The following is a 12,273-nucleotide window of genomic DNA, read 5'->3' as shown; positions in this document are numbered from 1 at the left end:
TCAAGTGAGATCATTTTAAGTGAACGCCCATAATACATTGCCTTGTGTTATCATCAGGCCTCAGTAAATGCTGACCCTGTCCTGGTCCTCCCCACATGGCCTCCCTGATTCTAGGCTCTCCCTACCCCAGTCTCACCCTAGCAGTCAGGGTTTCATTTTTGTATCTTGCCTGGCAAGCCTAGGACACTTGGTTAATGTGGCCAGTAACACTTCTCTCCAAGTAGGGACTGCGGTGATTGTCTCACTAGACTTGAGTGAGTCCTTGAGGAAGGGCAGCCCTTGGTCCCTATGCCTTGGACCAAGCCCAGGGCTGGCACTCTTGGTGCCGGGAGCGCAGGAAGTTGGGAACAGGATGTGCAGCCTGTCAAGTGCTTTCACCCTCATCATCCCCTTGCATCCTCCTGGAAAGGATCCTAGAAGTTAGCTCTGAGCATCCCCACCTCCCAGATGTGGAGGCGAGGCTCCAGAGGTGAGGTGTTTGGCTCAGGCTTGTGGCTGGCACAGGCAGATCCCCCACTGGTGGGAACCCAGTTGCAGGGGAACATAGGGTCCTCTGAGGCTCTGCCCTTAGCCACAGCAGCCTCTCCTGGCCAGGGCACATGCAAGCCCTTTCTCAGCTCTGCACCAGCCCAGACCTTCGTTTGCTTCCTCCACTGGGGGCTTCTCCATCTCTCTTGTCCAGCCGCCTCCTTTCCTTCTCTCCAGAAAGCATGCCCGGGGGCTGGGGGGAGTGAAAGCAAAAGGAGTGATTTATGAACTGAGCTGTTCTTCTTAATCAGAGAGCCCCTCCTGAGCCCCTGCTCCGTGCAGATGGGGCTGAGCCGCCATCTGGGTGACAGGAGGGGCGAGATTAATACAGCTGTCTGGCCCGGGCAGGGGTCCGCCGAGGAAAGCCCCAAGGCACTGCGTGACCTCGGTCCCATCTCTGCGCCTTTCTGGGCCTCGGGGCTCCCATCTGTCAAGGGATGGCTAGTCTGGGCCATCCCCCAGGGCCTCCAGCTGGCTCAGGGAAGGAGTCTAGCCAACTTCCTGGGCCTCTGTGCCTGGCTGCCTGGTTCAGGGAAGAGCAGCACTGGGCTGGAGACTTTGGAGACTAGGGCATGGCGCTTCCTCTCTCTGGTGCCACACCCCACAGATAGATGTCGTATCAGGAGCTCTGGTTTGGGGTCTAGCTGACTTGGGGCTAAATCATAGCCATGTTTTGCTAACCAGGTAAATAAGGTCAGGTGAGTTAATTACCCTGCCCAAGATTCAGTTTCCTCATCTGTAAAATGGGTTAATAACAGTACCTACCTTCTAGGTAAGGATTAAATAAGAGGACAGGTAGGAGAAAGGTATAGCGAGTCTGGTACATGGTAAACCCTCAAACCTAGTAGTTATTGGGCTCAGTTATCACAAAATTGTGGCAATTCATTTGAATTTGGGTCTGTTTAGGGGAAAGATGTTTGTATCCATGCTACCCAAGCCATGTGTCCGTGGCTCTCCCCCACATCCTGCTCCATTCATAACCGGTGAATGTGGGCTGGGCATCCACTTATTTCCAATATCTGATGCTGTTCATCAGAATAGCTCCCATGGTACTGTGAATTCTTACAACCACCTTTGGCTTCCAAATTCATCATCCCAGTTTTCCGAGGAGAACCTAGCACCTTGGAGAGGGGGGTGACTTTCCCAGGGTCTCCAGGGAGCTGGCCAAGGCAGAAACCAACCCAGCCTCTGCAGAAGCATCAGTGATGGGGTGAGCATGGTGTCACTGGGCTGTCCGCTTCCAGGACAAATGAGCCAGTCAGTGGGACAGGGGCTCACGGAGGACAAAGAAAAAAAGGGAAATGAGGTTAGTTCAGGGAATTTGGGACACCACAAGGGGCGAGCCCATTCCCGGCCAGGGGACAGCATTCAAAGGGGCTGGAGCTCCCTGGTGGGGAGGAGGCAGGCAACTGCCAGCCATACCCCCGGAGTTCAGCACCTCCTCCTCGTCTCTGGGTTGGCCTCTGTCACCCGTGCTGCTCATCCCAGCCTCGATGTCCAGAGGGAGATGAGGTAAGGAATGGTGATATAGGGCACCAGGACTGGGATGGAGCAGGAGAAGAAGAGCAGCGGGAGGAAACCATCACCCTGTCCTTGCTTTCCTGAGCCCTGGGGATGGGCATGGGGTACAGGCCCTGAGCTACAAAGCTGGAAACAGCTTGAAATCTCCCGAGGATGCTTGGCCTTGTCACTGATATCTCCAAGTCTCAGTTTCCTTCTGTAAAAACCACTCACCTGTGTGCCCATGCTTGTTTGCACCTTGCGCTCCCTGGCACTGCCCCTAGCACATAGTACGTGCCAGTGTACGTCTACTCAGTGGATGGTAGATGGGTGAGTGGGTGGATTGAGGGAGGAAGGGAGGGATGGGTAAATGGGGAGGAGTCTTTCACCCACCACCCCTTCACTGACCCCGGGGAAGCTGCGGTAGCCTGCCTCGCGGGCTGTTGTGAGGATTCGTTGCGATCACATAGGAAGAGAAAGCACTTTCTATAAAAGCCACTTTTGACTCTGACCCCTGAGTTTGGATTCCAGCCCTATCACTTACCAACAGCGTGATGTTGGACAAGTCAATTATCTCTCTTTTCCCACTGGACTCAGTTTCCCTATTGTACTGTGGGGATGATGAGGTGACACCTACTTCATAGGGTTGTTCTGAGCATTTCATGAGCTCACGCATGGTCAACACTGTACCCCAAATGCACGGAGTGCCTGAAGCTGGTGCACACAGATGGGACAGGCAGTTGAAGGGCCTGTCACATATGTATGTTTAGGCCAAATAGGGGTGCCAGCTCCCGGGGCTGTGGCCATGTCTCAGGAGGGAGGCCCCTTCTCCTGCCTTTCCATCTTCCCATCTCTACCTCTGCATTCCCCCAAGACTAACCTTCGCCATCCCCTTCCCCACAATTCCTCTCCCCTGTGTCCAGAGTTATGTCGCTGGAGTCAGTCCTCCCCGCTGTGGGCTCCCCAGCACTGCTGTTATCTGCCTCCTTGTCTCCTCCAAGCCACCACCACCACCACCACCACCACTCACCTACGTGTCCATGCTTATTTGCACCTTACACTCCCTGGCACAGCCCCTGGCACATAGTAGCAACTCAGTGTATGTCTACTGAGTGGATGGTAGGTGGGTGAGTGGGTGCGTTGAGGGAGGAAGGGAGGGATGGGTAAATGGGGAGGAATCTTTCACCCATCACCCCTTCACTGACCCCAGACAGGCTTGTACTTGAATGGGAGGAATTTTAAATAGGTGTGGATATCTCCCCTTTCCTTCCCTGGGAATACCCCCACAGCCCAGGCTTCCCCAGGTCCCAGGTCCTCCTGGGAACCTGGGACCGTCCTCTAACCCAAGGTTTGAGCAGGAGCTGGCTGTGGAATTCCCCGCAGGAGTGATAGAACAGGAGTCTCCATTTGGGCCTGTTTGACTTCTGAAATCGAACCCTCATTTCCACTGCTGGGAGCTGGCCCTCTGAAGGAACCTTCTCGCAAATCCTTATGCAAAGCCAAGAAACACTTTCCAGCATCAAATCTCTCTCTCCTGGGAGTCTGGGTTTTGGGGGAGGAAGTTGATGAACAGGGCCCTGCTGGCACTCTCTCTGCTGTGGTATTGTTGTGGATGCCTGGGTGGCAGCCAGGGATGCAGGTTACTCACACCCATCATCTCCTCCCAGGCCATCAGCCTCATGCAGCCGTGTCAGCATACGTGAAGCCCATGCTAGAATCTGCAAGTCTCTTAAAGATGTGCCTTCCAAGGCAGCACCTGCAGAGGCACCCAGGAGCTGCCATCTGGGCAGAAGGCCGCTCCCCCGCTGGAGTGGCCCCAGGTGCTGAGAGCTTTTCATGAGCTCTAATGGGCCCAGATTAGCAGGACACTTGCCCCAAGTGTGTGTATCTGGAGGGCGGGTTTTCATAAGCAGCTTCTTTCATGGGGCTCCTCCTTATTGACTTCCTGTAGTAATTGAATATTTTCTCTTATTGGACAAGCTGGGCCGATAAAAGAAATATACACAAGCCTTGCTGACGGGAGATTCTGTCCTGCTGATGCCCGAAGAACTGCCCAGGTGACACATTGGCAATTGCCTCTCCTTTCTCAGCATACCTCTGCCCCATCACCTGACACTGTTCCATCTCCAGTCTGATCCTTTCCAATCTGCCTGTCTGTCTCTCTGTCTCCTTCCATCTTTCCCTCTCTTTCTGACTTGGCTTTGTGTATTTCTCTGATTTGCTGACTCCACTGTCTCTTTTTGCTCTTTTTCCACTATACATTCATTCATTTATTCATCCAGATATATAACTGAGAACCCACTATGTGCCAGGCACTGCTCCAGACACTAGAAATAAGCCAGTGAACAAAACAAGTCCTTGCCTTTATGAAACATGCATTCTAATAAAGGCAGATGCATGCTCCCAAAATAAATAAGGAGCACATAGAGTATGTGGTGTATCCACAGGGCACGGGGCTGGGCTTCCAAGCTCATATCCATGACTAATTAATTGGTTTTGGAACTTGGCCAAGCTCCTTTTCCCTCTCTCAGCCTCAGTTTTCTCATTTCCAAAATGAGGGTATTGGGCTAGATCGTGCTTCCCAATCTTTGACGATTAAGAACTTCTTTTATTGATATGCTGGTGATGTAAGTTACACAAGAACTGGATCTAAGGCAGCACTTACACAAACAGTAGTGTCAGAAGTTTACCTGAAGTTCCCTTGAAACCCTTTGTCTTAGTGTGTTTTCTATTGCTATAACTGAATACCGGAGACTGGATAATTTATAAAGACAAGGCATTTATTTCTTACAGTTCTGGAGGCTGGGAAGTCCAAGGTCAAGCACCTGCACCTGATGAAGTTCATCTTGCTGCCGGGGGACTCTGCAGAGTTCCAAGGTGGTGCAGGGCATCACATGGCGAGGGGGCTGAGCATGCCAAAGTGGCTTTTATAACAGACCCGCTCTCGGGATAACCAACCCACGCCCGTGGTAACCCATTAATCCATGAGTGGATTGATCCAGTCATGAGGGCAGAGCCCTTGTGATCTGATCACCTCTTAAAGGCCCCACCTCTTCATCATATTACATTGAGTGTTAAGTTTCAACATGACTTTCAGAGGGGACACACAATCAAACCATAGCATCCTTAAACACCTCGTTTTGTTATACACGAAACAGTTGGCTGCATCTGAGGGTCATGTTGTATTAGACACCCATCTGTAAGCATAGGACCTTCCCATGGCCAGATGAGGGTTGCTGTGACAGGCACATGAGCCTTCAGACCAAAGGATCCACAGAGCAGATCCTGAGGCAGACACCATGTGAAAGGACAGGGGATCACAGCATGAAACTGCTCTCCAGTGCTTTCCGGGTGCATGTGGGGAGTGGAATTCCTACTAAGTCAAGCTTGCCTGTGATGCTGACTCTTGCATTTCATCCCTCTGAGCCCCAGGATTTAAAGACTTTTATGCACTAAATAGAATGTTCATTTTTGTTCTGCAAAGTCATATAGACCTGGTATCTAGAGATTCTGAACAACCCAAGAAACAAGGTCGTCACCTGGGGGTGGTTTAATTGCTCCAAAACCCAACACACTTGCCCCTTGAGCCAGCCCATGGTGAGAGGTTGATGTCTGAGATGTTATTTGAAATATTGAAAATAACTTTAGGATGTTGCTAGTCTCAGGGAACCCAGTTTGAGCACCACTGAACACAATCACTCTCCCTGCCTCAAAATCCTCCACCCCAGAGTCCTCCCCTCTCCTGCGCCTGAAACTGATGTGCCTGTATCTAGGACAGCAGCTGGGAGGAGCTACCTTGTGGCAGGGCAGGAGGGAGGAACAGAGCCCAGAGCCGGGAAGGAGCCACCATGTGTCAAGCGCTGCATGAAGGACTGTACCTCTATGATACCATTTCATGCTCAGTTAGCACAATTTCTAGAGGAAGTCAGCATTCCCGTCCCCATTTTGCAGGCATGAGAGCAAAGACCTGGAGAGGTTATGTAGTTCATCCAGAGTCATGAGGCAAGAAAGTGATAGGCCAGGTCCCACCTGACCCTACAGGCCCCACCCACACTGCTACTCTCCCTCCAGGGCCCCTTCAACTCAGGGAAATAGGGAGACTTTGATGGGCCTCCCACCACTGGCCCCAGAGAGGACATCATGTCCCACAGCAGACAGGCCCGCCGTCTCCTTCCTAAGTGCCTCTTTTTTGAGCAGTAACAAAGCTCTTGGACCTCATAGTCTCAATTTTCTTTTCACCCCACCCTCCAGAGATTCTCCATTGGTTCCCCTCCCTTTAGAAGTAAATTAGGAAACTGTGCAGTGAAGTTGACTTCTAGAAGTCATCCATGGATGGGTGGAGCTAAGAGCCAGGCAGAGATTGGTGGTCCCATGTGTATGTCGTTATAGTCTGACCAATTGGCTATGGAGATGTGTCCCCACATTCAGAAGGTCTCTATAGAGGATGGAGCAGGTGAGCCCTGGTCTCTAGGCTTCAGCCTGGCAGTGAGTGATGGCCCGGGAACCTGTCCCTGCTGGAGAATAATGGGAGATAAAATGGCATAGGTGGTGTGAAGACAGGTCTGCACTTTGGAGGAGGATGGATGAATGGGGCAAGGGAATTAGCATTCATTGAGAATGATGATTAGGAGTTGTGGCCCCAGATTAAGATAGACGTGGGTTCAATTTCTGGCTGAGGAACTTCTGTGCTGTGTGACCTTAGACAAGTGATTCCGGCCGGGCGCAGTGGCTCAAGCCTATAATCCCAGCACTTTGGGAGGCCGAGACGGGCGGATCATGAGGTCAGGAGTTCGAGACCATCCTGGCTAACACGGTGAAACCCCGTCTCTACTAAAAAATACAAAAAGCTAGCCGGGCGAGGTGGCTGGCGCCTGTAGTCCCAGCTACTCGGGAGGCTGAGGCAGGAGAATGGCATAAACCCAGGAGGCGGAGCTTGCAGTGAGCTGAGATCCGGCCACTGCATTCCAGCCTGGGCGACAGAGCGAGACTCCGTCTCAAAAAAAAAAAAAAAAACAAGTGATTCCACCTCTCCGAGCCTCAGTTCCCTCCTCTGAAAAATAGAATGACATTTCCTGTTTCCCAGAGTTTTACAAGGATTCAGTGAAATTGTGTGTGCTCCCTGGCACATAGTAAGAACTCAGTGTATGCCAGTGGTTACTATTATTAGCTACCATGCGCCAAGCCCTGTGCTCAGTATTTTCCATGCATCATGAGGAAGGCTTTTTTTTTTTTTTTTTGAGATGGAGTTTCGCTCTTGTTACCCAGGCTGGAGTGCAATGGCACTATCTTGGCTCACTGCCACCTCTTCCTCCTGGGTTTCAAGCAATTCTCCTGCCTCAGCCTCCCAAGTTGCTGGGATTACAGGTGCCTGCCATCACCCCCAGCTAATTTTTATTTTTAGTAGAGACAGGGTTTCACCATGTTGGCCAAGCTGGTCTCGAACTCCTGACCTCAGGTGATCTGCCTGCCTTGGCCTCCCAAAGTGCTGGGATTATAGGCGTGAGCCACCGCGCCTGGCCGGGGAAGGCATTATTTTTATCCTGACTTTACAGAGAAGGAATTCAGTTTTGTGCAGTTCAGTAACTTGCCCCACCAGCTAAGCCTGGCAGAGCTGGGACACAATCCCCTGTTGGGCACCAAAGTACTCTTTTTACTCATCCACCCTGCTCTGAAACTGGAACCCAGGCATCCATATTCTCCACCGGCCCCTGGGCTCACATTGTCTATTTTCCTACCTGACTCACCTTTGAGGTCATGGGAGGCTCTTCCCAGGAGACACGTCTCCTTTGATTGCATTTGTCTAGGAGCCCAGCACTCCACAAGCCCGGGCCATGAGATGTACTCTGCAATGACTGTGGTACACAGTAAATACAGGTAGACCGTTTATGAGCTGCTGTATTTATTACACCCCTTAATTGCTAAAGAACCAGAGCCAGCTGAAGCTGGATCCTACCCTGGAGAGAAGCTCTGCCTGGGTGGGCAGAGGGAGGGACGGCAGAGCCTGGCCTCCCGCACAGGAGTACTCAGCCTCTCGCTGTTGTGGCTGCTCTGCCTCCAAAGGCCCGTTCATCCAAGTTAGGGCCTGATAGAGGAAATGGTCAGACCGTCAGATTCCTGCTCTGCCATTTGACACATGAAGACCCTGAGGCCAGAGAGAGAAAGTGATTTGCCCAAGGTCACACAGCAGTGGCTTACAGAGCAGGAGCCTGGGCTCCAGACTCCTAGGCCAGTGCTCCTTGTGTCCAGTTCTCTGCTTGAACATCTGCTCCTGGATCAGGTAGAGGCACAGGATCTGGAGTTGGGTGAGTGGTGGTTTTGTAGCCCAGTCCATGCATACAAGCTGTGTGATACTGGGCAGGTTACTTGACCTCTCTGAGCCTTAGTGTCCTCATCTGTAAAATGGGCATAGTACATCCTGCTTTAGGGGCTTGTGGAGAGATTAAAGGCAGTCAGTTCTGTGGAGCTGGCACGTGACTAGCCATGAGTCAGTGTTCAATAGATGTTCTTTCCTATCCTCTTTTCCCTTTCCAAAGGGCACAGGTGTCTGAAGATGCATGGAGCTGAAATCAGCTAAGAGCTGAAAAGAGAAATGGGTCAGAATAGAAAGGCTCTGGGGTGCGAGGCATTGTCCTGGGTTTCTGATCTAACAGGGAACAGCAGGCCTGTGAGTAACCTATGAAGGCAGAGTTAGGTGTGGACATGGTAAGAGCTGTCCACCTGCTCTGTGCAGGTACAGCGGGGAGCCCTTTACATTGGACATTTTTATAGGTGAAGAAACTGAGGTTCCAAGAGGCTAAGTCACTTGCCCAAAGACGCAGAGGTAGAAAAGGTGGTGGGCTGGGATTCGAACCCAGGTGTGTCTGACTTCAGAGCCCATGCTTAGGACCATGCTGGTTAGATGCAGGTTAGATGTTCCTTCTAGAAATCAGGGACGTGGTTGGCAAGCTGGCCTGGAAATGGTATCCTGGGGGACTGTTCTGCAGGAAGAGAGCCTGGGCTTGGTGACGAGGGAAGAGCCAAAGGCCCCACAGTCAGGGAGGGTGGTTGAGATGCTTAACAACCACTATGCACTGGCATGAACCAACCAGAAGACATGCTGGCCAGACAGCAGGACGGCGATCCCTGTGGGTCCCCACTGAATCTCAGCCCTGCCCACTGCCCTCTGGGAGGGCAGGGCCTGGAGAAAGGGAAGGGATAGGTTGTCCTGGTGCCTGCCATCCCAGGCAGCTCTAGGCTTTCAGGCCTCAGGAAGATCTGGAGAGAAGAGTGAGCAAGCAGGGCATTAGGAGGGCCCCATCCTGGGCTGTCCTCACCCAGGAGAGGGTACAACAGAGAGAGGAGAGGGAGGACAGGAGAGCACGGCTGTGGGTTTGAATCCTTGTTGCTCCACTTTCTAGCTGTTGGAGGTAAGGGGTATACAAATGACTAGAAGCATGCTTTAACCCAGCACCAGGCTTCCTGCACACCCCGCTGAATTAACACTCCCTATGTGGAGGGGTTTTACTCAGTCCAAGCCATGTGCAACCCTACTGTGTCCTAGGAGGGCACAGCAACGATTCTGCTCCTCTGGGATTCACCAGGAACACTGGCTGATGATGTTATGGTATATATTTTGGTGGGGACAGTGGTGGATGTCAGCAGAGGCCATGGGATATTATATTAGGGGAAGGCAGGCACTGAACTTGGCTCGATGGGGACAGGAGAGGGGAATCAGGGAAGGCTTCCTGGAGGAGGTGATACCTGTGACGAGTCTTAAAGGATGAATAGGAATTAAGTGGGACTGGCGTAGGTGGAAAGGCAATCCAAACAGAAGGGGTCAGCATGAGCAGAGGCACCAAGTAAGCCTCAGGGAGATACCTCTGGGGGACTCTCCTTTGATGGTGGTGATAGGAAAGTCAGGGCAGAAATAACAAGAGGTGGCCATGGGGAGTCTTGGAGGTCCTGTGGTCTGCAGGAGGCAGCTTGGTCTCCTACAGAGGTTGGGTTCCAGCAAGAGAAGGCTGTGGTGACATGTACTTTGTGGAACTATCCTTCGGGCAGCAGGGAAGCACTGGATTGAAGGGGAGGTAGGGAGGCCAGTCCCAGCCCAGAGGCTGCAGCCATGTCTGGATGAGAGAGAAAGCCAGGAGCAGGGCTGAGGCTGGAGATGTTTCAGGGACCCCTGTGATAGAGAGGATGGTGTCATCCGATTTTACCTCTGAAGGCAGATGGCATGTCATGAATTCAGGCCACTCTCACTGAAGTAAAGACAAATCCCCCACCCCACCATCACACACACACCATCCTTTGTCCTTCCAAGCTGGACTGCCTGGGTTCCAATCTTGGCTTCACCACTCACTAGCTATGACCTCAGACAAGTCACCTCGCCTCTATCTGTCTCAGTTTCCACCTCCAGAAAATAGGAATAAGAATACTAATCTCATGGGTTGTTGTGAGTTAGTAAATGTAAAGTATGTGGACGGAGCCGGCACATAGTAAATGCTCAATAAATAGTATTATTTGTAGGGGTGGAGACTTGGGTGGATGACCTCAGGAAAACCCTGATTTCCCCTTCCCCCAACACAATTTAAGAGAAACCCTTGGGGCGCTTTTAGAAGGACAAAGGCTTGGAGCCTGGAGTCCCTGGGTCAGGTTCACCGCATGATTTTCCCTTGCGTTTCTCAGCAGGTAACTTGGTGCCTCAGTTTCCCCCTCCTAGTAAAATAAGGAGGATGTCCAGGTGGGCTCTGAGTGTCTTCCCTTCCTGGCTTTGATGCTGAGTGGCTCCACTTGTGCCTCCCCTGCTCAGCATTTTTCCAAATTGCACTAAGAACCAGTAGAGCAACAAGGAGGTGCCCCTTTAGGGAGGAGAGCCCTCCGGCCCCAGGGCCAGTGCCAAATCCAAAGCCCATATGCCTGTCAGACCTTCCTCATGGGCTCCAGGCGCCTTAGCCATGTCTGCCTGGCCAAGCTCAGCTTGTGGACAGACACCTGGCACCTTGGCAGAAACAATGAGAGGAGGGATGCGAGGCACCACCCCTGAGACCAGGAACCTTTCCCATGTCCACTCCCCCACCAGCTGGCTCTGTCTGTGCTCCTCTCTCCATGGATTCAAATGCACTTAAAAACAAACAAGCAAACAAAAAAACACCTGTAGCTCAGACCAAAACACAGCCTGGGGTAGTGCTGTCATCACCGATTAGGAGAGGGGTGGAGTGGCCAGGCGGGTAAGATGAGAGGCAGGCACCGCTCTGCTCCATCTGTTCCTTATGATTTGAGGGTGCTGGTCTGGCTGCTGAGGAGAGTGTTGGATTGTAGTTTGGGATGGGGGGGGGACAGAGTTGCTGAGGCCCATTATGTGCCATGGGTCTTGTCACTGCTTCCTACAAGCTGTGTGGCCTTGGACAAATCCCTTAACCCTTCTGAGGGCTGGGCTGATCGAAGGATGTGTGATCATCAGAGTACATACCTCCTTGGTGGTTGCAAGGATTAACTGAGATAATATGTGCAAAGCCCTAGGCACAGTGTTGGACCCCCAAATGGTGGCTGCAATTATTACTGTTTTCCCGAATTCATTTTAAATTGACAAATAATAATTGTATATGTTTATGGAGTCCAGTGTGATGTTTTGATACACATTTTACTATTATTAATAATAATAAACCTCCCAGAAACCCTTTGAGTCAGACTTAGCAACCTTATTTTGTGGAGGAAGAAGATAGAGTCCAGCCATGTCCTGTGGGAGGAAGTGGGAGCTGTAGAAAGTAATCAGACACCATCTCCCCGACATCCATCCACACCCCGACACATACTCCCAGAACCCTTTGCACCGAGTCCTGTCATGGAGGTATAAACCCCCTGCTGGAAGCACCTGCAGTGCCAGCAGCCCAGGACTGACTTGAGTTCTGGCCCTGCCCCTTACTAGCTGTGGGACATTGGACATGTCGTTTTCATTCTGAGTGTCGGTTTCCCCACCTGTCGCATGGATCTCTAATCCCTGCCCTGAGTCTGTCCTCAGAGCCGTTATGAAGAAAATGTGAAAATAACGAATATGGAATGTAAACATGTCTTGTGCACCTTGAAGTCTGACTCATGGGAGCAGATGCTGTCAGCTTCCCCTGGGGGATGGGGGACGTTTGCATCTCAGTGCAGCCCCGGCTGTGCCTGGCAAGCAGCAGATGCTCAATCAATGTTGGCTGAATGGAACTGTGTTCAGTGACTTTGCTGCCACGGGTATACTTCTAGGTGAAGACAGGAAAGGCTCCC

At 51.8% G+C, this 12,273-nt stretch overlaps 1 protein-coding gene across 2 annotated transcripts in view; it reads left to right on the top strand.

The window, feature by feature from the left end:
• The window catches only part of TSPAN18 (tetraspanin 18), a 203,022-nt gene that overhangs the window by 165,147 nt on the left and 25,602 nt on the right, over nucleotides 1-12,273 (top strand). Inside the window, exon 4 of one of the 2 annotated variants that reach the window (XM_023215788.3) lies at nucleotides 4,009-4,085. The exons of the other annotated variant lie outside the window; for it this stretch is intronic. Coding sequence (XP_023071556.1) covers nucleotides 4,066-4,085 — 20 coding nt within the window. The 5' untranslated portion in view covers nucleotides 4,009-4,065. The remainder of the gene's footprint in view (nucleotides 1-4,008; nucleotides 4,086-12,273) is intronic. 2 annotated transcript variants of the gene reach the window in all.

The sequence above is a fragment of the Piliocolobus tephrosceles genome, chromosome 13 (assembly GCF_002776525.5).
Source record: "Piliocolobus tephrosceles isolate RC106 chromosome 13, ASM277652v3, whole genome shotgun sequence".
Classification (NCBI taxonomy): Eukaryota; Metazoa; Chordata; class Mammalia; order Primates; family Cercopithecidae; genus Piliocolobus; species Piliocolobus tephrosceles.
Note: the sequence above shows the minus strand (reverse complement) of the source record. Positions and strands in the feature narration are given on the sequence as shown.